This window comes from Microcaecilia unicolor, chromosome 1 (assembly GCF_901765095.1).
Source record: "Microcaecilia unicolor chromosome 1, aMicUni1.1, whole genome shotgun sequence".
NCBI classification, from domain to species: Eukaryota; Metazoa; Chordata; class Amphibia; order Gymnophiona; family Siphonopidae; genus Microcaecilia; species Microcaecilia unicolor.
This window is the reverse complement of record NC_044031.1, coordinates 133282758-133309638: the sequence shown is the minus strand read 5'-3', so window position 1 is coordinate 133309638 and position 26881 is coordinate 133282758. Positions and strand designations below refer to the sequence as shown.

The following is a 26881-nucleotide window of genomic DNA, read 5'->3' as shown; positions in this document are numbered from 1 at the left end:
TTTGGCAATATAGTTGTATAATTTTTTCTTTGATGGGCTTTATTTAAATTGATGTTAATGTATCTTTCTTCCCTCTATTCTCTTTGTAAGCCACTCTGGACCAAAGTGCTGGGATCCAGCGGGATATAAGAGAGTAAATTGAATTGGTAAATGCCAATGTGCTGCCTAAGCGCTATCTTGCAAATACCTGCTTAACTTACATAACAGGTTTTTCCAAGGGGGCGTACAAATGTGCAGAGCATGGTTACATGTGTAACTAACAGAATGCTATGTTACACATGTCCTGCCACATCTAAGCACCCACACTTATACCAGCTCTATGGCTCTATGACATGTTAAATGCACCAACAGCGGCTTATGCTAGTATTCTATAATGGAACTAGATGTCTAACTTCTGTTATTAAAAAAGGCTCCTACTGTGTGACCTCAAGGCACCTCATATTCTCCAGCAGTCTTGAACAATAATATCAACACAATCCTGACAACAGTTATTATTTTGTGATTATGTATAAACTGCCTTCTAACATTCACAGTAATGTTTGTTTTAATTCTTTCAGGATTTCCTTTACTACCAGCGTCTATCCATGCTGTTGCAAGAACTAAATATTTTGATGATAAGTAAGTATAAAAGAACTCTGCTTTTCCAAGTTTAGTGTTTTTTAATTTGTCTGTTTTCCTGTGTTATGTTTATTCATAATATACATATATTTGTTTTATCTTTCTCTTATTTCTGTGCTTTTTTTCCAGTTGTTGGATGAGTGTTGAGACACACTTGTTATATATTGTTCATGGTCCCATTATGGCAGCCTTATTGGTAAGAATCAATTTTTATTGTATCACGCTAGTGCCTGTAATTTTAAATCTCAGAAACAGGTTATTCCCCTTTGTTCTCAGGAGAGGTATTATGCCAACATCTTTAATTGACTTGTCCAGTTTATGTGCAGTTTCATTATCGAGAAATCCTCAGAACCACTCTTAAATAGGAGCAAACTGATACCATAAACATGAAGAAAATATAACACACTAATGGCCCATTTTGTTTGAGGGCCTTGAAAATCAAACATAGAGTTTTAAATTATGCCTGTAAAGTCTGGAAAGCAGAGTAGTTTTTAGCAAGAAGGGTGTGATGTGGTCAAGCCACTTGAAGCCTTCTTTCAGTCGTGCTGCAGCATTCTGAATTAGTTGGAGCTGATGCAAACTCTTTTTGGTTTGGCCAGTGTACAGGGCATTACAATAGTCTAGTCGTGATGTTATCATGACATGGACCACTGTGGTCTGACTCGTCTTTTCAATATATGGAGAGTGATTTCATAGCTATTGTAGGTGAAAGAGACAATTTTTAAAGGTTGTTTGAATTTGCGGGATCAGAATGAGTGATGAGTCTAGCAGTATCCCAAGATTTCTGGCCTGTGATTTTAGGAGGAGGTATTTTGAAGTTGGGTATTTGTCCACTTGTGTTTGGTAACCAAAGAATCTCTGTTTTATTTGGGTTCAGGCAAAGTTTGTTGTCGGTTGCCCATTTCTGAGTTGCGGTTAGGCAGGCAGTCGGTTTACTCAGAGCTGTGGATAGATCTGGTTCAATGGATATAAGTAGTTGCACATCATCAGCATAGATGTAGAATTTTGTGTCCATTGACTGAAGCAGCTTAGCCAGAGGCTTGAGGTAGATATTAAATAAACCGGGAGACAGTATGGATCCCTGTGGCACCCCACAGTTCAGTGCCCAAGATAAAATGGTGTGCTGTTGTTGAACAGAACTGATTGTTGTCTGTCTGACAAATAGGATTTGAACCATGTAAGTACTGTGCCAGTTCAGAATAACTGGATGTCATAAATGTATATATGGGCAAATTATATTTTGTTTTAAATGAATTGTTTTCCTAACTCACTGCTATATATGTGTGCATAAAAGTATTACCAATTAAACAAGAAAAACGAAACAACCTTTTATTCTTACAGGTCAACCTGTTCTTCTTGTTAAACATTGTACGAGTTCTGGTGACAAAGTTAAGAGACACTCATCGGGCGGAGTCCAACATGTACATGAAAGCCGTCAGAGCCACTTTAATCCTCGTACCTTTACTAGGAATTCAGTTTGTCATTATTCCCTGGAGGCCAGAATATCGACTCGCTGGAGAAATATATGACTACATCATGCATATATTAATGCATTACCAGGTATATGTGATTCTGTTCTTGCCTGTTTATATACATGAGAATTTTGCACACAAATACCCCTGCACAATTTTATAAGATATAAAAACAAAAAGTGAGGATACCAATTAGTTTATTCATTCACATAAAAAATAACGTAATTAACATTTTTTATGTGAATGAATAAACTAATTGGTATCCTCGTCCACTCTCCTCACTTTTTGTTTTTATATCTCACGGTTCCGTGAGGATTTTACCTCCTTTTTGTTTTATTTTATCTTCAATTTTATAAGAGCCATTTTCTATGTAAATAACAGAAAGTGCTTTATAAAATTACCCTCATTAAGGCTAGAATTAAATCACTACGTGGACCTTTTCCTAGCTGTGGTAAAAAGTGGCTTTAGTGCACTCTTCCATGGGTTTTCCCCACATGCTAAGACTATTTTTATTGCAGCTATAAAAATATTTTTTGTATTAATGGTCATGCGCCATTGCCATTAGCGTGTGGCCATTAAAAAAGCATTAGTGCGTATGCACTTACTGCCATTCATTTTGTAGGTGGTAAGGGTTCACACACTATTCCAGCGCTAATCAGCATGTGGTAATCCAACTGCCCTGAGTAGCGCAGGAATGCCCGCTTGCCACCCTGCAGACACGCCCCCTCAAAAAATTAAAGATATTTTTAACATGCGGTTAGCACACTGACATTTGGCACTTACTGCAGGACCCCTGAGTGTCCCTCTCTTTGCCATTTTAAGCTACATTGGAGGGTCCTTTTAAAAAGGTGCGCTAGTGTTTTTAGCATGCACTAAAAATAAGCTCGCACTAAATGCTAGAGATGCCCATTTATTCCTGTGGGCATCTGTAGTGTTTAGCATGCGCTAATTTTTATCCCACACTAGAAACGCTAGTGCGCCTTTGTAAAAATAACCTGGGTGTGCATTAGCACCTAATACAGCTTAGTAAAAAATGGCCCCTAACAGATTTAAACTTGATAAGAAACATGAATGTTACTTGCTACTTTATCATCTTGCTTTAGTATATGAATCTGCGGAAACATGAAATCATCATAACATGATCTAAAATACAATAATTTTTTTAAGCATTTTATTTTTGTGCCTAAACTATGAAAAGAAATATAAAATATCATTGAGCTTTTTGGAGAATAATATTGACAGAACAGACAATAAATGTAGGGGTCAATATTCAAAGCGATTTAACCAGCCAGAAACGGCTCCTGGCCAGTTGCATCGCCTGTTTGGGGATAACAACCAATTTTCAGTGGCATGTAACCGTTTAGGGCCTTATTCTATAAAGGGAAATGGGACTTAATATATCGCCTTTTTGTGGTTTTTGCAACTACATTCAAAGCGGTTTACATAGACCCAGTGGTGTGCTGGTAAATGTTTAACAACAGGCTCTCTCCCGGTCCCTCTCTGTGCCCCCAGTCCCCCTCTGTGCCCCCCCATCCCCCTCTGTGCCCCCCCCCCCAAATTGCAGAGCTGGCTATAGCCGGGGAGAGAGTCTGGGGGGGTGGCAATGCATTACTCCAGGAAAAAAAATTAAATGATCCCAGGTTCCAATCTAATTTTTTTTTGTTACATTTGTACCCTGCGCTTTCCCACTCATGGCAGGCTCAGTGCGGCTTACATGGGGCAATGGAGGGTTAAGTGACTTGCCCAGAGTCACAAGGAGCTGCCTGTGCCTGAAGTGGGAATTGAACGCAGTTCCTCAGGACCAAAGTCCACCACCCTAACCACTAGGCCACTCCTCCATGTTTAATGTGCGATAAAATGCCATAAATAAGTAAATAAATATAAACTTTTAATGTTGAACACCTGATTCTCAAAGTGAGTATATTCCAAACACTATAATGAAAATAAAATTATTTTTTTCTACCTTTGTTGTCTGGTGACTGTTTTTCTGATCATGCTGGCCCAGTATCCGATTCTGCTGCTATCTGTCCTCTTAACTCCGTTTCCAGGGCTTCCTTTCCATTTATTTCTTTCCTTTCCTCCTTTCTTCTTCATTTCTGGTCCTCAGCTTCTGCCTATTTTCTTCATCCATGTGCAGTTTTTCTCCTCTCTTCCTTTTCCCTCATCTCATCTCCTTCCTCACTCTTCCCTCCCCTCCATCCATGTCCAGCATTTCTTCTCTCTCCCCTCCTCTTCCCTGCCCTCCATCAACCCATGTCCAGTGACCCTTCTCTCCCCCTGCCCACCATGCACCCATACCCAGCAACCCTCCTCTCCCCTGCCCTGCATGCACCCATACCCAGTGACCCTCCTTTCCCCTGCCCTCCATCCACCCATGTCCAGCAGTGACCCTCCTTTCCCCTGCCCTCAATCCACCTATGTCCAGCAGTGACCCTCCTCTCCCCTGCCCTGCATGCACCCATACCCAGTGACCCTCCTTTCCCCTGCCCTCCATCCACACATGTCCAGCAGTGACCCTCCTCTCCCCTGCATGCACTCATACCCAGCGACCCTTCTCTCCCCTCCATCCACCCATGCCCAGGGACTCCCTTCTCTCCCCTGCCACCCCTCCCGAGTTGTTCAGCGGCGACTTCTCCTCCCTCCCTCCAGATCCATCCCTCACCACCTCTGGAAGTCTCAGTGGCCATTTTTAAAGCGCGAACCAGCAGCGGGGGAGAGTTAGCCTGCCCTGAAGAATTCGAAGGACAGGTCGGTGAGGGACGGATCCAGAGGGAGGGAGGGAGGAGGGAGGGAGGAGAGCCGGCTCACGGGTTTTAACAACCGGCTCGCAAGAGCCGGTTGTTAACTTTTCTTCCGACTTGCGAGCCGGTACAAGCCAGCTCCAGCACAGCACTGCATAGACCCCCCCCCCCCTTTTACTAAGGCACACTCATGTTTTCAGCATGTGCTAAAATTGGACGCGCACTAAACGTTAGAGATGCCCAAGCATTCCTATGGGCTTCTCTAATGTTTAGCATGCACCCAATTTTAGCACGTGCTAAAAAAATGAGTGCACCTTAGTAATAGACCCCCCCCCCCCTTATTATATACAGGTACTTATTTGTATCTGGGGCAAATGGAGAGTTAAGTGACTTGCCTAGAGTCACAAGGAGCTGTACTGGAAATCAAACTCAGCTCCCCTGCCCCTTAAATTTATGTGCATAATTTATGCTCCTAAATCTATGCTCCTAAATTATGAGCACACTCTATGCTCCAAAATACATTATGCTCGTAATTTAGGAGCATAAATTATTCTCATACATTAGGAGTATAACCTTTATAAAATAAAGCCCTTAGTGCCAAACTGAAAACTGGCTATTCTGGGGGCATTCCTAGGGCGGAGTCAGCACTTGGCTGGTTAAATGCTGATAGTCTACACTTAACTGGCCAGGTTAACCGCATAAATATGACTGCATAAAAATCAGTCCTATCCTTAAGCGGTAACAACCCATAGCTAGCTGAATATTGCACTTGGGGCCCTTTTACAATGATGCAGCATTGGCATGTGCCAATCTGGCACTACCATCAGCCTACCACAGGAGCTGGCAGTAGTGCCACTCCCAACATGCACCATTTCCAGCGTGACAAAAAATATATTTTGTTTTGCGCCAGGGGCTTACCAGTTACAAGCTGGGTTAGCCCGGGAGCCCTTACTACTTCCTAAATAAGTGGCGGTAAGGGCTTCTCCGGGAAATGCCCCACACAACCATTCCCTTTTTTTTTGCCTTTTACCTCCTGAAATAAAAGGAGCCTCAGCGTGCAGCAAATCCACGTGCTGACACTACCGCAAGGGGTCCCTTTTACCACAGCTTAAATGACTATGAGGGGCATTTTCAAACGGGGACACCCATCTCTAAGGGCGCCCATCTCTGAAGATGTCGCCGCAAAGGGGCGGGGCATCCTGTATTATCAAAAAAGATGGGCATCCATCTTTCATTTCGATCATACGGTTTGGGACACCCAAATTTCGATATTTAGGTCGACCTAAGCGATGGTCGACCTAAATGTTGAGATGGTCATCCTTAGAGATGGGCGTCCTTCTTTTTCGATTATGCTGCTGATTGTGTTAGCTGGCTACACAAACCCGGAAATGCTGGGCCATATCTAGTGCCCCAATGTGTCCCAGCATTGAATTTCTGAGTTTAACACTAGTGATGGTCAGCAAAATGCTGATTGCCGCCGGCTGAATATCATGCTCGTAGCATTCTCTTTCTTTCGTCTTTTCTGTATTGTTGATATTGCTGATATATATTTTTTATAAAACTTTGGGAATTATTAGGGATACTTCTTATATATTATTTCACTTTATAAAGAGTTTGTATATTTTACTGTGTATGTTTTTATTATTAACCACCTAAAATTGTAAGATAGTGTGGGTTACAAATTTTGTAAATAAAAAATAAATAAATGCATTCATTTGCAATAGTATGGGAAATGTCAACAGCATATCCCATGTTGTTGCATGTTGTTATCATATGAAAATGAGCAGGAAAACCATGAAAATTAATGTTTTATTGTTTTACTGATAATAGTGCTTACTGTTTGCAAAGAAGGCATCTACTGTGCATGCGTAAACTATTACACATGTGCAAACCACTGCTTATATGTGCATAGTGTGCCCTCTTTCAAAAGAGTGCACATTCAAGGGGAGATTCTGTATATGGTACCCAAAAAATCAATGCTGAAATCTGCTCTGATTAAGCGCATTCAATGTGGTGTAAATCACGGTGCATAGATTTAGATGCACTGGGTCATATTCTATAACTAGACACCTAAATTTTGGAACACCCACAAAGTGCCCATTTCCCCGCCCATAACCATGCCCCTCTCTGCCTGTGTATGTTAGAAGCTCGGTGCACTTTGTTACAGAATATGCTTAGCGAGTTGTGCACCTAAATTCTAATCAGTGCCAATTAATGCTCATTATTGCTTGTCTGTTTGTCCTGATTTAGATTGTAAGCTCTTTTGAGCAGGGACTGTCTTCTTCATGTTCAATTGTAAAGCGCTGCATACGACTGGTAGTGCTATAGAAGTGATTTATAGTAGTTATAGTAGTAGTAATTAAGTGCTGTTAGCGCTCTTTAGCTTGTTATGCTTGTTAAATTATGTGCATTGTTATAGAATCCATGCTGATTTCAGCACCAATCTCTAGGCACACAATGTAGAATCTGGGGGGTCAATGACTACTCCTTTGGCAAAAAAATGACCAAATGAAAAAGAAATTAAATGAACATTCCCAAAGTTGGGTGTGTGAATCACTGCTACGTGCTATTCTCATCTCAGAGCCCACATTATACAACAGCACTGAGAACTGATTTTTCCCAGTGCCTATTTTCAGCATCATGTACTGAATCTGGACCTATGGGTATTTGTAGAATAGTGATATGCTAGTACTTTCGCGGATTATGGTACACTTATGTGCAAACGTGCTAGTATTCTATAGATTTATATGCTTAAGTGGCATATAAAAGTGGGTACCTAGTTTATAAAATCGCATTTTACCTGTTTAATGCAGCCTTTGAAGGAAGATCAGTAATGAGAAGGGAAGAATATACTGGCCAAAATGATTACTGAACAGCAGTCCTGCCTGTCCTGGTTTTGCTCCATTGCATTTATGATTTGATTTGATTTATTCATTTGTTTTTCTTCTGGTATTCGCTAAGGGTCTTTTATATTAAACCATGTTAAGCACTAATGCATGTTTAACATGAGAAAAAAAGCTTACCGCAAAACACGTTAAAGCATCATATTAATTTGCCTATCACCCTGCACTAATTGTGTGTGTGTGTGGGGGGGGGGGGTTGTCATTTTTTTTCTGGAGGGTGCATGTCATGGGGGTAGAATCATTGTCCAGCTAGTGCATTCGCATTAGTGCATGCTAACTGGATTTTTGCAGGTCTGGTGCACTAATGGAAAAATTAGCAAGGGACCTACAAAAGAAAAAAAAAAGCCCTATTTTAAGGGCACATTAGAACTGGGCATCGCACATGGGAAAGCTCTGCATTAAAAACATGCTAAGCCCATTTCTTAGCGCATTTTATCCCCCTGTTGACTAAGCCACGCGGCAATGCTGAAACAGTCCATTCAAAGTGAATGGGCTGTGTCAGCATTAGCGCACGGCAGCCACTAGCGCAGCTTAGTAAACAGAGGGGTTAGTAAAAAGGCCTGTAAGAAAACTAGGACTAGAAGTCCACATGTGCAATAGAACAAAACGCTCTATTGAATTCTTGCCTATGTGGCCTAGTTTACTTACTGCATGGCTCAGACTTTAAGCTGGAATGGAATCTGGTGCAATAATTGGGTGGCCCCTGATGTATACCCTGAATACAGTGAATCCACATTAAGCAGAGTCTAAGAGACTGTGGGCAAGATGCACTAAAGACTCGTTAAAGCCCTTTCCTTACCGATTCCCTTAGCGAATCGGTAAAGAACAGGCATGCATCAAGGAATAGGAATGCAAATGAGCTGCTCATTGTAGCTCACTTGCATTCTCTATTCCGTCGTTAAACAGTCGGCCAGTCGACCGGTCAAGCATGCGCAGAGCAGCCAAGCGTTATGCTGGCTGCTCTGCGCATGCCAAGGACATCCAAGATCCCCCCCCCCCCCAGGTCGCCGCCACTTGGCAGTGCTTCACTCAGCTGAGAGACCTGGAAGTCCCTGAGCCAATCACAGCGTGTTTAGCTTGTCTAAACGCACTGTGATTGGTTCAAGGACTTCCAGGTCTCTCAGCTGAGTGAAGCACTGCCAAAAAAGACGTTTTTATTATTGCATGGGGGGAGGGAATGACGGCCAAAATAGACGAGCACTTGACTTTTTTCCCCGATTTTTTGTTTTTTTACTTTTGTAGCAGTTTTTCAATCCCGCGCAGCCTCAATGAGAGGTACACACCTCTCGTTAGATTTTCCAGAGTTAAGGCAATCGGAAAAGGTTAGTGCATCTCATTACAATAGGGTTTCTACACAATTTGCTCATCTGCATTCCGTTTTCGTTAGCTGCTACAGTCATCGGAAAAAAGTCTTTAGTGCATGTCAGGGTTTACTACTTGCTCGTTAATGGCTCATTAATGGCTCGTTAAGTTTAGTGCATCTGGCCCTGTGTCTGTTCCTCCTCCTCCTCTGCCTCATCCTATGTCTCTTACACCAACCCAGAGGACAGGGAGCATGTCGTCATCTATAGACCTGTTACTACCCATATTACACAACGGTGCCAAATTTCCTTTTCCAATTGTTCTTTTAGAATGTTTCCTGATATTACCATATATACTTGTCTGTAAGTCTATCTCATGTATAAGTCGAGGGCAGTTATGGTGTGACCCATATATAAGTCGAGGCTGCGTCCCACATTGCTCCCTCTCTATTTCCCTCCCCTGCCTTTCTCAACCTCCCCACTCCCCCAATAGTCCATAGCTTCACAGACTTCAACAGGATCAGAACAGACTAAGTCCCTTGTGTACTAAGGTACGCTAGCGTTTTTAGTGCGAGCTAATGCTAGAGACACCCATAGGAATGCTAGCATGGCTTAGGAAACAGGGCCCTTAAAGACAGACGGAAACAGCTAAATCATCAGATTTTATTATATGAAGATAATATATTTATCCCTCACTGATAAGTCTCTCACTCTAAACTTTGGCGAGTTGTTTTTTTCTCAGATCTCTCAGTCTACCTAGCCAAAGAATTCCTTTTTTCAGGACTCAGTTTCACTAACCAACTCTTTCTAAACGTCTCAACTAAACATCTTCTTTGAACCTACTGCTTTATCCATTAGCCAGTCAAATGGCTTTTAGTTGTCATGTGATAATTGTCATGCACCCTTCCTGCAGGCATGCCCTCCTCTCAATGTACATACTCCTCACAAACTTTCAACCAGCCAGAACATTTACAAATGTTAAACAGTATCCACTATTTAGTTTTCTTACTCCTTAGTCTCACTTGCACATCTCCTCCAAACCTAGTGTCTTTAATTGGAACACTCTAGAGACATATATAGCACTGGCTGTACCTTCTCAAGCAACTTTAGCACAGCTAGATTCTATCTATTCCACTTCCATAAAGCTGGCAATAGCAAGTTTGCTATGGTACTGATAGAAACAAAGAAAAATGTAAGTAGATAAAGACAAGCTAGCTTATTTTCAAAAGGCAAGGACGCCCTTCTTCCGACACAAATCGGGAGATGGGCGTCCTTCTCTCAAGGTCACCCAAATCAACATAATCGAAAGCCGATTTTTTTTTTGCATCCTCAACTGCTTTCCGTCACGGGGACGACCAAAACTCACGGGGGCGTGTCGGCAGTATACTGAAAGCAGGACAGGGACGTGGTTAAGAGATGGACGTCCTCGGCTGATAATGGAAAAAAAAGGGCGTCCCTCATGAGCATTTGGTCGACTTTACTTGGTCCCTTTTATTTCACGACCAATCCTCGAAAAGGTGCCCGAACTGACCAGATGACCACCGGAGGGAATCGGGGATGACCTCCCCTTACTCCCCCAGTGGTCACTAACCCCCTCCCACCCTAAAGAAAAAAATTAAAAAACATTTTTTCCAGCCTCTATTCCAGCCTCAAATGTCATACCCAGCTCCATCACAGCAGTATACAGGTCCCTGGAGCAGTTTTTAGTGGGTGCAGTGCACTTCAGGCAGGCGGACCCAGGCCCATCCCCCCTACTTGTTACACTTGTGGTGGTAAATGTGAGCCCTCCAAAACCCACCAGAAACCCACTATACCCACATCTAGGTGCCCCTCTTCACCCGTAAGGGCTATGGTAGTGGTGTACAGTTATGGAGAGTTGGGTTTGGGGGGCTTAGTACCCAAGGTAAGGGGGCTATGTACCTGGGAGCAATTTCTGAAGTTCACTGCAGTGCCCCCTAGGGTGCCCGGTTGGTGTCCTGGCATTTCAGGGGGACCAGTGCACTATGAATGCTGGCTCCTCCCATGACCAAAGGGCTTGCATTTGGTCGTTTCTGAGATGGGCATCCTTGGTTTCCATTATCACTGAAAATCAGAAACGACCAAGTCTCGAGATGACCATCTCTAAGGATGACCTAAATGTCAAGATCTGGGTGTCCCCGACCGTATTAGCGAAACGAGAGATGGATGTCCATCTTGTTTCGATAATACGGGTTTCCCCACCCCTCCACCGGAACATTTTGCAAGGACGTCCTCAGCAAAACTTGGGCGTCCGTTTCGATTATGTCCTTCTATGTAAACCAGCTATTCTATAGGCTAACACATATCTCATTGAAATGCTGTACTACCAATATACATTGTGAGTCACAATTACTTTTTTGTGAATGAACTTCAAAATGGTGTGCTTACTGTTTTTCATAACAAGCACAGTGCCACAATATCATTAGTCTGCCTCGTCTCACCTCATGCTTGGAATAAATTCCCTGAGCCCATACGCCAGGCCCCCTCCCTGCCCATCTTCAAATCCTTGCTCAAAGCCCACCTCTTCAATGTCGCCTTTGGCACCTAACCACTTTACCTCTATTCAAGAAATCTAGACTGCCCCAACTTGTCATTTCGACCTTTAGATTGTACGCTTCTTTGAGCAGGGACTGTCCTTTTTTGTTAAACTGAACAGCGCTGCGTAACCCTAGTAGTGGTCTAGAAATGTCAAGTAGTAGTAGTAGTAGTCAATGTGAAATGTTTGTGCTCATATAGAAACTTTTGTAACTACCAAAGAGATAAATGGCATCCCATCTTTATCACTCATTGCACATACGTCACTATGACATCACTTTAAACACACCAATCGTAATAACAACAGCTACTCTATGGTACTACTTAAGCCATTGGGGTACAAGGTATTTAATTTAAAGATCTGCCATTATTCTTTATCATTTAAAATGTGATGTCTATCTCCTTGTACTGTATCTGACATATGGGCAACCTCTAGCTCAAAAGTCAAATCTTATGTACACATTTATTGAACATAATGAATGTACTGTATCTGGTTAGTACAGTATCTATGGACATAGTGGGTTTGTGTTTATCTTTTCCCCAATATAAAGCTATACAACTAGTAGAAAATATTTTGAGAAGTCAAACATGGTCTCATAGAATTCCAGTGGACTTTGTAATGGAATTACTTACCATATCTTTAGCTTGTAATTATTTTTGTTTTACTGACCAATATTTTGAACAATGGCATGGTATTGTAATGGGACCAGCCAGAGGGCCATCTAGTGCTACATTATATGTAGCTCGGTTTGAGGAAATTTTTCATGGTTTGGACATATTATAATTTGGAAAAGATTTTTGGATGATGTACTGTTACTTTGGAAAGGGTCTGAAGATTCTTTAATGAGGTTTTTTATGGTTGTGTGAAGGCCAGAGCAAACAGTTGAACACACTGGATTCTAATTTAAATTTTACTGAAGAACATAGCCTACAGAGGATTAATATTCTGGATGTGCAAATTTATAAAGATGGAAACTGGCTGGGAACAACATTGTTTCACAAGCCAATGGATCATAACAACGTTTTATGCTTTGAGATCTTTCATCCATTTAAATTGAAAGCAGGCATTCCAGTGAGTCAATTTTTTCAGTTACAATGTAATTTTCCCTCTATTCATGGTTTTAAATAAGCAGCACAAGATTAGTTTGTGAGATTCCAACAGCAAGAGTATCCTGATTGTGTGCTAAAGCAGGCATACAGATGTGCCTGATTCATCAACAGAGATGTGTTATTGTCATCTAAAAATTATGATATGTTTGATACATTAATTTGTGTTTTTGCCATTCTCCACAATGACTAAATAGTGGGACATCAACCTTGTGGCAATTGACACTGGTATTGGTTCACTATATTCATTGAAACATTTTTTTTCTGGAGACTTTAGTCACCATTGACCAGAGATGGTCACACATTACCTGGCCTTACCATATTCTTTTTGGGGTTGAACTGAAATTGCAAACCCCAATAAAAGGAAGCAGTTTTGGAAGTTGAATGATGGCTACCTAGATGACAAGGGGATCAGGAAAGAAACAGAGGGGAAATAGAAGAATGCCTCTAATTTAATGGCACAGAGAACCACATTTTATCATTAATTGGGAACACTTAATGGTGGTCCGCAGAGGGAGGTTTATTGCCCTTTACAACTAAAACAAAGAAAAAAGTAACAAAAATGGAGAGGAACAATTCTTAGCAGAAATTGCTCTGTTTGAAATATTTAAATAGGTCAGGCCTCTGCTAGGGTATTAAGGCATCTGGAAGCTGAGGGAGGAGCCTTGCACACTTTGCATACTCATAAGATTAATTTTAGTATGATTAAATTAAAACTAGTTCAGCAAGGCAGTAAAGCCAATAAGCTAATGGTTCAGAAGCTCAAAATCATGAAGAAATCGCATTCTAAAAAACGAAAGAAATAAGGTAAATACCTAATGCAAGGTAGACATACAAGAGATTTGTGGAATTCTTTAATGTGTTATAGAATTTAATACAGGGAGAGACTTTTGTCCATTGTCTAGCAGAAGTCACTCTTTTGTGATTTGATCCACAAAATAAACAATTCTTGGATAGTCCTAACTGCCCTGAGTTCACAAGAATTGGTAAAGCCCTGTTTATAGAATTGAGTGGAACCATTGACAAACTTACTCAACTGATTTGAACAGAATAGGGATTGGACATATGGTATGAAATTAGTAGGTATTAGTCATAACTAAAGAAGGCAAGGACCTAACTGTTTATGGGTCCTGTAGGCCAGTATCCTTTCTAGGGATAGACTTCAAAAATGTAACCAAGATTCTACAATGGCAAGGACAAATCAAACTCGGGTATACATATAAAGTATCGCATATCTTGTTGGGCAGACTGGATGGACCATATAGGTCTTTATCTGCTGTCATTTACTATGTATGTTACTATAAGTGGAACACATTGGAAGCCTCTGAATAGGGAGAAATTGATTCATAGACAGCATCAGACAGAGAGTAAGACATGTTATGGTTATATTTATTGTTTATTGACATTTGATGAGATTGCCCTTAATTACAAAGCAAATCAGGGCAATGTAAAATAAAAACTTAATCAATCTGAAAAGAACTGCATAAAACATAGGACAGATACCAATCATTCCAGAGAACATTCACATAATAAATCAATAACTGTTGCATTCTTAAGTGCAAACACCCCCTGTCATTTCATCTCCTGTCCCAGTAAGTCTCCAAAAAGCAAGAGTAAAAAGATACTTTTTTTTTAGTTTAGTCTTGAATTACAAGAGGACAACTCAGAACAAAAGGCCAATGGAAAGGTGTTCCATAAAAAAAGAGCTAAAAAGTAAAAAGCTCTTCTTCTGGTAGATTCACAATAAGCCCTCAAGGGGCTGGGAGAACCAAACGATGGTCATTCAAAGATCTTAATAACTGAGTCAGCAAAGAAGGAATTCTCATGGCAGCTGGATAATCTGGGATTCTGGGGGCTGGGAGAACCAAACGATGGTCATTCAAAGATCTTAATAACTGAGTCAGCAAAGAAGGAATTCTCATGGCAGCTGGATAATCTGGGATTCCAGTAGTAAGTGCTTTGTGAGTCAACATAAAAACCTTAAATTATGGGTCCCTTTTACAAAGCGGCGGTAAGCCCAACACAGGCTTATTGCTCACTAAAAGGGAAGTACCGCAGCAGCCTGGCGGTAGTTCCCACCCCCAGCATGTGTCATATCTGGCACTACAAACATATTTTTATTTTTGTAGTGCCGGTGTGTACCCGACAGTAATCACTGCCGGTTACCACCAGGTTAGTGCTCCCCACCACCACCACCACCAGAAAACATCAAGTTTCTATATGAGCACAAACATTTCACATGGACTAATAATGATATTATGGCACAGTGCTTGTTAAGAAAAACAGTAGGCATACCATGTTGAAGTCCATTCACAAAAATTTAATTGTGATTCACATATTAATTTAATCTAAATTGCAGCATAGTGTTTCAATGAGATACGTGTTAACCTATAGAATATTTGCTCCATAATCTGACCATTACACACCATATGCCAGAGCGACAGGCAAGGAAGGACAGCAACACAGAAGAAGATGTGAAAGATATACACCAGCATGAGAAAGAGCTTCTTGAGAAAATGGTGAGAAATGTATTCCATTTTTTTATTTCTTTTTATTTATTCTTTATTTATAAACTTTAATATAAGTATCCAAGCATACCACTTGTACCAGAAATACAGAGACAATAAAATAAGAAAAATTTGCAAGGTAAATAATAAGAAACCACAATAAAACATCTCTTCCTTAGACCACCAATGACAGGGAAGTGGTTAAATATAGGAGATTTCACAGAAGAAGAAAAAAAGAAAAGAAAGAAAATACAATAAGAAAAAAGCTTAACATGATTAATTCTACATATTATAAAATGAAGTCAGCTTCCTGATGGCAAAACCTCAGTGGAGATTCTTTTTAGGTCCAAAAATGATCTCAACTGTTCAGGAGCGAAAAATACATACTTAACCCCTAAATAATGAATCTGACATTGACATGCATAGGCTAACAAGTAGGAAACCCCAAGCTTCTTAACTTCATCTGTCATTGATAGAAAACCCTTCCGCCGTTCCTGTGTTGACCTTGTCACATCTGGAAAAATCCAAATCCTTTGACCACAAAATTTTGCTTGACTATTTGAAAAATAACGCCTCATAATGGCATTTAAGCCCTGCTCAAAAAATGAGACAAGTAATGTCAATCTGTCCTTCAAATTAGAAAAAGATTCTTCTAAAATAGTAGTCAAATTTGTAGTTATTATCTTTCCTCATTTTTTTAGTTGTTCATTTTCAGAAGTCCTAGGTATACCCTCTGATTTATTAGGGGCATCAGGTCAGTGGCGTACCAAGGGGGGGGGCGGTGGGGGCGGTCCGCCCTGGGTGTCGGCGGGTAGGGGGTGCTCCGCCGTCTCCTGCCACCACCTGCGGTTTTTTTTTCAATCCATTCAGCGAGGGACGCAGGCAGCACCTCGTGTCTGCCCTGCTGTGTGCTTTGAAAAAAGAAAATCGCTTCGCTGGCGTCGGGCCGGCCTTCTTTCGCTATGTCCCGCCCACTTCTGAGGTAACTTCCTATTTCCTCGAGGGCGGGACATAGCGAAAGAAGGCCGGCCCGACGCCAGCGAAGCGATTTTCTTTTTTCAAAGCACACAGCAGGGCAGACACGAGGTGCTGCCTGCGTCCCTGGCTGAATGGATTAAAAAAAAAACGCAGGGTGGTGGCAGGAGAAGAGGGCTCTGTCGATCTGCATGGAGGGGGGGGGCTCAGATGGGAGAACGAGGTGGGGGAGCTCAGAGGGGAGAAGGGAATTGGGGAGGGGTGGGGGAGCTCAGAGGGGTTCTCAGAAGGGAGAAGGGAACTGGGGAGGGGTGGGGGAGCTCAGAGGGGTTCGCAGAGGGGAGAAGGGAATTTGGGGAGGGGTGGGGGAGCTGAGAGGGGTTCTCAGAAGGGAGAAGGGAACTGGGGAGGGGTGTGGGGGAGCTCAGAGGGGTTTGCAGAGGGGAGAAGGGAATTTGGGGAGGGGTGGGGGGAGCTGAGGGGTTCACAGAGGTGAGAAGGAAATTGGGGAGGGGTGGGGGAGCTGAGAGGGGTTCGCAGAGGGGAGAAGGGAACTGGGGAGGGGTGGGGAAGCTCAGAGGGGTTCGCAGAGGGGAGAAGGGAATTTGGGGAGGGGTGGGGGAGCTCAGAGGGATTCGCAGAGGGGAAAAGAGAATTTGGGGAGGGGTGGGGGAGCTCAGAGGGGTTCGCAGAGGGGAGAAGGGAATTGGGGAGGAGTGGAGGGAGCTCAGAGGGGTTCTCAGAAGGGAGAAGGGAGCTGAGAGGGGTTCTCAGAGGGGAGAAGGGAACTGGGGAGGGGTAGGGGAGCTGAGAGGGGAGAAGGGGATTGTGGAGGGGTGGAGGTGCTCAGAGGGGAGAAGGGGTCTGAAGCTGGAACTGGGGTCTGACAAGGGGGCAGGAGGGAGAATGGGTCTGGGGCTGAAAAGGGGGGATGCAAAGCATGTGATGGATGAAGGGGGCTGGAACTGGGGGCTGAAAAGGAGGGTATTTGGGATAAGGGGGCTAGTGCTGGAACTGTGGGCTGAAACGGGGCAGGGGCTGAAACTGGGGGCTTTAAAGGGGACAGGGAGAACTGGCTGGGGCTGATGCTCAGGACTGGTGAGAGAAAAGGGCAGGGGTTGAAACTAGGGGCTGAAAAGGGGACAGGGAGAAGTGGCTGGGGTCTGAAGCTCAGGACTGATGGGAGAAAAGGGCTGGGGACTGGTGGGATAGTGGAGCTGAAAAGGGGGGCAGGTGGGAGATGGGGGCTGGAACTAGGGGCAGGTGGAACTGGGGGCTGAAAAGGGGGGGCAGAGAGAGGGGACAACAGACCCTGGATGGAAGTGGGGAGCGTGAGGTAGGGCAGACCCTGGATAGATGGGAGAGGGAGGGCAGACGGATTGAAGGGGCAGAGAGGGCGGATGGTGGGTGGAAGGAGGAGAGAGAAAGAGGGCAGACTGGGGCAAATGGTGGATGGAAGGGAGAGAGAGGGCAGACAGTGGATGGAAGGGGCAGAGAGAGAGAGGGCAGACAGTGGATGGAAGGGACATTAGAGAGGGCAGACACTAGATGGCAGAGAGAGAGCAAAGACAGATCCTGGATGGAAGGAAGACAGTGAAAAGAAGATGAGAAAAGCAGAAACCAGAGACAACAAGCTGTAAATATATATTTTTATTATTTTACTTTAGGATATAGTATTGTAGCTGTGTTGTTTATAAATAGAACATGTAACTAAGGTAATCTTTTTATTGGACTAATTTTAATACATTTTGACTTAACTTTCAGAGAACAAAACCCCCTTCCTCAGGTCAGGATAAGATACTGTAACAGCACTATATTGTACTGACCTGAGGAAGGAGATTTTGGTCTCTGGAAGCTAAATGTATTAGTCCAGTAAAATGGTATTATTTTATTTTCTGTATTTGTTTTATTTCTATTTGTTAATTTGTAAAGTGGTGATTGGTATGTGTTAGTTTTTTCAAATTTACATCTGCTTTCTTTATATTTTGCACAGTACTAGGGAACATTTTCTGTTTCTGTGGTGTTACATTGTATGCAGAGTCTGGCATCGGGGGTTCAGTTTAATTTTTGTCTAAATAGAAAGTTTATTATTACTTTTTCTATAGTGGATTAGGGTGTATCTGTGTTTGTGAAAAAGACATGGCTTTCAGTTGGCATTGACTGTGCAGGATCGACGATCTGTACTAATCTGTCTGTTTTCATTTTACAATAGGTGAATTGATGTTCTAGTGCTCACTGTAGTGTTTAAAATGCTTTCCTTTTCCTTGTGTGACTCGTAGAAATTACTGCTTATGGTATGGTAGAATTGCTCTATAGGTCCTGAGTGTTTTGTATTCTCGGTCTGCCTAGTACTGGATTTGGGGGGGGGGGGGTGTTAAAAAATAACCGGCCCCGGGTGTCAACTACCCTAGGTACCCCACTGCATCAGGTAAATAATATATATTATTAAATGGGGGGATAGCTGGCAAAGGCAACTTCAAATTTTCAATCAGGTATTTTTTAAACAATTCCAGAAGAGACATGCCTAGGACTTTAGGGAAATTTAATAAAAGCAAATTAAGTCTCCTGTTATAGTTCTCCAATTTTTCAATTTTGCAGTAAATCACCATTTTATCTTTTATATCTAACACAGATGAGACATCTTCCTTAAGTTCTTTTACTTCAGTCTTAACTTCTTCCACTTGTCCTTCCATGTTCTTTTTAACCTCTTCTAAAGAAAGAGCCAAAGAATCAACTTTACTTGTAAGATTTGTCAACTACGGAGCTGATTTTCCAACTGTTCAGGACTTTCCAAAGAGCATCCAGTGTAATCACCACGGATGCTGTCAATTTGGCGCCTTTGTTCTCAACAACAGCAGAGGCACCAGGGCTGACCCCTCTGCATCGACTCCTGGTGTAGTGCCTTCCACCTCCAAGAGCAATGTAGCCAATCCCCTTGCTTCTGCTGGACATGGTGGTGGGCTGACCGTGGGGGGATGGGGGCAGCGAAGCATCCAACTCCTGCAAGGAAGACTCTCCTCTGCCCTCACTTGCTATGGGGATTCCTCCCCGCATCGCTTGTGGAATCCTGACTGCGAACCTTTCCATAGTCTACTGGCGGGGGGAAGAGGGGTTGGTGGTTGAGAGGCTAGGATGGGGGAGGGCAGACTTATACGGGGTCTATGCCGGAGCCGGTGATGGGAGGCGGGACTGGTGGTTGGGAGGCGGGAAATACTGCTGCACAGACTTATATGGTCTGTGCCCTGAAAAAGACAGGTACAAATCAAGGTAAGGTATACACATGAGTTTATCGTGGGCAGACTAGATGGACCGTGCAGGTCTTTTTCTGCCGTCATCTACTATGTTACTATGTTACTATGTACTGGAAAGGAGGTGGAAGCTGGCGGAGGAACAGGCTTATGACCACCCCCTTTCGCTTAGTGTGCGGCATCAGGTAGAAGGTAAAAGCTCAATTGACAGCAAATCAGATACCAGAGCAAGGAATGCTGTCAGCATTCATGTTAGCCACGCCCCCTGTTTAAGCAACAAATTTATTTTTAAAGTGCACCTAAATGTGATACCCCTCTCCCTCCCCCACCCGCATTCCCAGTTCCACCCCTCTCCTCCCCTTATCGCTCTCCCCCTCTCCATCCTATAGCAAGAACAGTGAATCTTTGTGAATATGAAACATACACATAACTGGGATCCTGGCTATGCATAAGAAAAACAAAAATGTGACTCCATGAATCCCCCTTCCCCCCCTCCCCCTACAGACCAGAATGTCCTGTATGGGGATGCAGCATCATAGATCAGGGCCAATCCAAAACCGGTGTCTGTTATCACATCTGCCAGTGTCTCAATTGCTGATATCACAGAATCGTGAGGTGGAGGTTTGTCATGAAAATAAATGGAAGGGATCCATGTGGGAAGACCTGGAAAGGCAAGAGTTCCCAGCAGTAACATATCCCTGAAAGCACTAGAAAGGGAGGTATAAGCCACATGTGATCCCGTCATGGCTTCCCTCTTTCTCTGCTACAGCAACCACCACATCCACCCTGTTTTCATTCACTAGTGCACTCCTGGCTCATGAAGGGCTGGGCGGGTACAGGGGGTACCCCATTAGCCCCTGTGTTTGATGGACTTGCACCCCCATGGAAATCTGGGAACAGTTCAGACTGCACTGTAGGCCCTAGTGTTCTTAAGATGGGTGGGCTGCAAGCTGGGGACGTAGCTGATGTAGAGCTTGGCGAACTGAGATCTGCATATCTGGCTTGGAGCAGCTGAGGGAGAGTGGAGGCCAGGGTATTGTTCTAAGTCTCCATGTCTGAGCAGATGCCTGTGAAGGCTGTTAGCATTCTTTCCTCAAAGGCCCTCCTAACCCCCATGTCCTCCCTGACACCCACAATCTCCTTCCACACACCAGCAACCTCTTCCCTGAGCAGGATGTGTTGCTGTATAATGTTGTGTGAAAGGGTAGTGATGATCTTTTCCTCTTCTTTCTCCTCTGCCTGCTCAGGGTGGCCTGGATGTGGGAAGAGTCCTCCTCCAGGTATTTCCTCTCCCCTGGCTCCTCCTCCTCCTCCAGCTCCTCTGGGTCCACAGCTGTGTCCCCATTATCAGAGTCCTTAGGAGGCTCCTGCTCTTCATTTGCTGCCGCTGCTGCACCCTGCTGCCCATCTACGTGAGGCTGGGCAGCCTATTCTTGAGTACCTGCGGCATCCTCTTCTGGCTCCATGACTGTCTCCTCATCATGGCCCCGTGCAGCTGCAGCATCTGCATGAAAGAAACAAATGGGGCATTAGCATTACCAGACCTCTGACAAATGGTGGTGTCTGCACACCAAACAAGGACCATGCCTGCCCCGCTTCTGGTTCCAGGAAACAGCACCTTTACTACATAACTTGCTGGAGCAACCTATATCACTGCCAGGCATGACAAGTGAGCCCTTTGGCATTGCATCGCATCACAAAGTTATTACTAGGGAAAGTGTTCATTTACAAATTGTTATACATGTTTTTGAAATAGATAATGGAACCCAAGGTGCTGGCATGTAGAAATGTTAGGATGGGGTTTGTGTAGTACTATTAGCCAAGCAGTGGTCACTATCATAGTGGGTATTCTGTAAGGTATTGTGGGGATTGAGAAGTGGCATGCGTTGAAAATACATACTGAAGCAGCAGTTATGTTCTGGATATCCATCATCAAATAGGAAAGAACATGGGTGAACATGGGGAAGAAGGATGGAGGCCCAGTAGAATAATTACATGAGGGTGTAGACGGACCCATGTACCAAGTATGCTAGCTGGGATGTATGGTGCACAGTCTTACCTCTGCACCTGTTGGCAACATCTCAACCACCAACGCTAGCCACAGGTGCACAATCGCATGTGACCAGTACCTCACTCTCAAGGACTGTTAAGGTAATGTTGCTGCTGAGTTCTTGCTCTATGCTTCTTCCATGCTTTTCTATGCAGATCCCTCCATTTGTTTTGGCAAATCTTCCAAATCACAATTCTGATGATGAACAGCATTGAGGCACTGGCAGATGCACCGCCAGATTTCCAGTTTTGAATTGGCAGTTGACCGGGAGGCTACAGCCCCATACAGGATATTGTAGTTAGCAACAACCTCCCTAACCAGTAGGCACAGTTTTCCAGAGGGAAAATTACTATTGAGGAGAGTGGGTCTCCTTTCAGCCATCTTGGAAATATGCACCTACTATTTCAGCGCCCAAGAGTGTATTTTCTAAATAAGTGCTTAATTGGCCCTTTTTTAGGTGCCCATGAAAGGAGCTGGGACATGCTCAATTTTTCGGCCAAAACTGTTTCAGCAGACTGTCTGTGTTCCTTCTCATTACAATGGCGTAGCCTCCTGGCTCTTTCTTGAGGGAAGCTGACATTATTAAGCACAGTTGATTCTTAAAATACAAAGGCAGTCACTCTATGGATAAGTGCCTTAGGTATGCTAATCAGTTAGCGTGTGGGTATTGCCATATGCTGACTAATTAATGCCTGAGTCCTTACCGCCTACAAATACGTATCAGTAAATGCTCACAAGGTTATGGTCACACACCAAATGGGAAAATTGTCGCATGGCCATTATTGCAGAAATATGAAATTCAGCCATTTACTGGGAGCGCTAAAAGTGGCCATAACACGCAGGAAAGACCAGCGCTGGAGATAGCACAGGACACTTTTAGCACTGCTTAGTAAAAGGGCCTCTAAGTTTAGCATTCAAATCAGACCTCATAAAAGTTAATCCTATCTCTATGCAGTGTCGCTTATGTGGTTAAGTGCTGAATATGGCACTTAACCTCATAAGAGATAGCCGGCTGCATAAACCCAGATTTTCAATGCTGGTGCCTGGACAAGGCGTGGCGTGGCATTGAATATCAACCCTACAAATTTTAAGCTCCTAAATCAAGATGAATTTCCAGCTGAAAATTTAGGCTCCCAAGTTTGGCTGAAAATAGGTAACAAATACAGGAGCCTAATTTAAGAGCATCAATTTAGGAATTCACCTTTTTTTTAAATATTGGGCCCATAAATGCCAGCTCTGTTTTTCCCATTTAGCAAGTTAAATTACCTGATTTATTTGTATATGGGTTGAAAATATAAACATACTGTAAGTAATGTTATCCATTGCATCTGGTATCAAACGCATTATTTGTCAGTATCAAGGCCATATGTTGCCAGTAAAATACATTTCATTTACTGTGCTTGAAAAGGAACATGGATTTGGTGCAATGCTGACAATACAAAGCTAATGGGAATGTTATGATCTCAAACTAAAATCAGTAAAAGCTAGTTTATAATTTCAGTGCAGAAACTACAAAAAGTTTTACAGAATGCAGTCACTGAAAACTGGCTACAGTGATATAAAGTCATCCTATAAATCTATCTACTGTAGTTCAATATCATGACCTCTTGTGACATAGAACTAAAGAAATCCTGTGAAAACCGACCCCATTATATCCAACAGCAACTTTCAAAATAACTTGTGACTGCACTGCAATATTACATTTTGAAGTCCCAATCTCCAGAGCTATTATACAGCAGACAGCTCTGCTGAGTTTAAGCAATGCCAGAGGCTTGATATTTATTCTCTTGGACAGCCTATTATTGAAAATGAAACTTCACTTACAGGGTGCAACTCAGATTGTTATAACTCGGCCTCATTTTTTACTGTAATTATTGTAATGAATAAAATAATAACCAGTGGATTTATTTTTGACCAGGCAGTATCCTCCAGCTTGGGTTTCCTGCCAAGGATGAGACGTGAAATTGCAAACTTACTTTCTCACCTATCCTTGGAATTTTCCCCTTGTTTTATAACCCCCTCCCAGCCGTCCTTGGGAAACTCATTCAATCAATAGATCTCATCACAGAATCCTGCAATCTTGAACCCTACATCTAGTGATGAGCACTGATGGTGCTTCAATATTGTGTTTTCAATTGCTAGGGACAAACAGGTTCCTTGGAGTTCTGCAGAGCTTGTTTGTCCTTCACTATTGGAAATGTGATAGCGAAACAGCACCCCCCCCCCCCCCACTGGCAGGACTGTAGGTGGAGGACTCTTGCTTAGCTTAGAGGGAACAGTGATAATGAGGTGTAACCACCGCATGTTAACTATTGGGCTAATTTTCGAAAGAGAAGGATGCCCATCTTTTCACACAAATTGGAAGATGGGCGTCCTTCTCCAAGGGTTGACCAAATCGGTATAATCGAAAGCCTATTTTGGACGTCCCCAACTGCTTTCCGTTGCAGGGATGGCCAAAGTTCAAAGGGGTGTATCGGAGGCGTAGCGAAGGCGGGACTTGGGCGTGCCTAACACATGGACATCCTCAACCCATAATGGAAAAAGAAAGGCGGCCCTGACGAGCACTTGGACGACTTTACCTGGTTGTGTTTTTCTTACAACAACTGCACAAAAAGGTGGCCAAAATGACCAGATGACCACCGGAGAGAATCGGGATGGCCTCCCCTTACTCCCCCAGTGGTCACTGACCCCCTCCCACCCTCAGATGTCTTACTCAGCTCCATCACAGCAGTATGCAGGTACCTGGAACAGTTTTAGTGGGTGCAGTGCACTTCAGGCAGGTGGACCCAGGCCCATCTCCCTCCCTACCTGTTACATTTGTGGAGGAAACAGTGAGCCCTCCAAAACCCACCAGAAACCCACTGTACCCACATATAGGTGTCCCCCTTCACCCATAAGGGCTATGGTAGTGGTGTACAGTTGTGGGTAGTGAGTTTTAGGGGGGGGGTTGAGGGGCTCAGCACACAAGGTAAGGGACCTGTGTTCCTGGGAGCATTTTATGAAGTCCACTGCAGTGCCCCTGGTTACACTATATGTTATACTAGCCGTTATGCCCGTTAAAACGGGCGAGATTTCCAGCTACCCTCCTCGCCAGGTCACCGCCGCCCCTCCACCCGGCCCGGGCCCTCTCTTCGCGATTCAACTTACAGCGCCGAAACCGCAGCAGGCAGATCAGCTGAGCTGCCATCGACCTTCTCTGCCTCCCTCGTGTGACGTAACGTCGGCGAGGGCGGGACAAAGGCAGGGAAGGAAGGCCGACGGGAGCTCAGCTGATCTGCCTGCTGCGTTTTCAGCGCTGTACATTGAATTGCGAAGAGAGGGCCCGGGCCGGGTGGAGGTGGGGCGGCGGTGGTGACTCCGGGTGGGGGGAGCGGTAGCAACCTTGGCAGTTCCCTCCCTCCCTCCACGCATTCTCCCTCTCTGTCCCACCCCCGTCATCACGTATTGATGCGGGGGCGAGACAGAGAGGGAAAGTCTCTACTGCGCATTTGCGGGTGAGTACGGTCACTTGCAATTTATATGTTTGATTGATGAGAAGGTTAATGATTGGTGATTGTGCATGAGAGGTGAAAGTGTGTGAGAGAAGGAGGTGTTTTGTATGTAAGAGTGTGAGGATGGGTATATATTAGGAGCTTAATAGAATTTTAATTCATTTTTGTTTATTGAAACTTAATAAAGGAATTCTGTACTTGAATAGTTGTCAGTATTTTATGCCTTGTTGCTTAAATACAACTATATTGTAAAATATTTACCCGTTGTGTGTAATTTGATTATTTAAGGAGATGCATAAATTAGCATTACTCTGCCCTGTTCCACTGGACAAGTGTAGCCTAGTGGTTATTGTAGCAGACTTTGATCTTGGGGAATTGGGTTAAATTCCCACCGCAGTTCTTTGTAACTCTAGGCAAGTCACTTAACCCTCCATTGCCCCAGGTACTAAATATGTGCCTGTATATAATATGTAAACCACTTCAAATGTAACCACAGAAAGGTGGTATATTAAGTCCCATTCCCTTCCATTAACCTCCACCTCTGTATATACACATCATCGGGTTAAATGGCACACATTTATACCAGTCAGTATATAATAAGAGGCCATTTAGGCATATATGTGGTCGCATACAGGTGGAAATTACTTTAGAAAATTTGCCCTTAAATGGTAATTGTATAGAGGATTTATATATATATATATATATATATATATATATATATATATATATATATATATATATATATATATATATATATACTAGCCATTGAGCCCGTGTAAATGGGCTCATTTTGGAATGGGGGGGTTCCGAGGCCCCCCCCCCCGAGGTCGCCGCTGCTCGGCCCCCCCCCCCCCCGGCCCGAGCACTGTCTGTTATTGAACTTAAATCGCACCACGCAGACGCAGCAGGCACATCAGCAAAGCTGCCATCGGGTTGGCCTTCCTTCTCTGCCTGTGTCCCGCCCTCGTGTGACGTAACGCGGTGAGGGCGGGACACAGGCAAAGAAGGAAGGCCGTCCCGACGGCAGCTTTGCTGATGTGCCTGCTGCGTCTGCGTGGTGCGATGTAAGTTCAATAAGAAAGACAGTGCTCGGGCCGGGTGGAGGGGCGGCGGTGGCGGCGACTCCGGGTGGGGGAGCGGTGGCAGTGACCTCGGGGGGGAGGGCGGAGCGGTTGCGAGTACATCTGCGGCATGCGCAGTAGAGTCTTCCCGCTCTGTCCCGCCCCCCTCATCACGTATTGATGCAGGGGCGGGGCAGAGAGGGAAGTCTCTACTGCGCATTTGCGAGTGAGTACAACACTCACCTTTTATATGTTTGATACAGTGGCGTAGCCAAGGGTGGGCCTGGGTGGGCCAGGCCCACCCGCTTTGGGCTCAGGCCCACCCAGTAGCAGCACGCCTATGGTGTGGCTGGCAGGGATTCCCAAGCCCCACCAGCTGAAAACTCCCAACAACTTTTGTAAATAGCAGATGACATGCAGGTGAGACAAGGAGAGACCAAATCACCTGTGGGACAGGGAGGAGTTCTGCCCACCCAAAGTTGGGTGTCTGGCTACGCCCCTGGTTTGATATATATTTCAGTATACATATGTAAAATACTTTTAGTACAATTACCTGCATAAAAAACTATGGGGCCCTTTTACTAAATCATGCTAGGCCTAGCACATGCCTACCGCATTCTAAAAAGCACTGCAGCGGGACACGCAATAATGTGCCACTCAGCGCGTTCTAATCCCATGCTGAAAAATATGCAGTCACCAACAACTTAAGTGTTCTTCAATATTGACCAGCTTCTGTTCCAAGCATAAAAGCTACCTGAAAATAAACTAAATATGTAACATTCAGAACCAGTATGCTAAATGTCAAAATGAATGGTTCTCAACCTGTGTGCCTCAGCAGAAGCACAGATATGCTG

General features: G+C 43.9%; 1 protein-coding gene across 2 annotated transcripts in view; it reads left to right on the top strand.

The window, feature by feature from the left end:
* The window catches only part of CALCR (calcitonin receptor), a 414614-nt gene that overhangs the window by 350757 nt on the left and 36976 nt on the right, over positions 1–26881 (top strand). For both annotated transcript variants that reach the window (XM_030200551.1, XM_030200543.1), the window contains exons 9-11: positions 558–618; positions 748–814; positions 1960–2178. In XM_030200551.1, coding sequence (XP_030056411.1) covers positions 558–618; positions 748–814; positions 1960–2178 — 347 coding nt within the window. The remainder of the gene's footprint in view (positions 1–557; positions 619–747; positions 815–1959; positions 2179–26881) is intronic.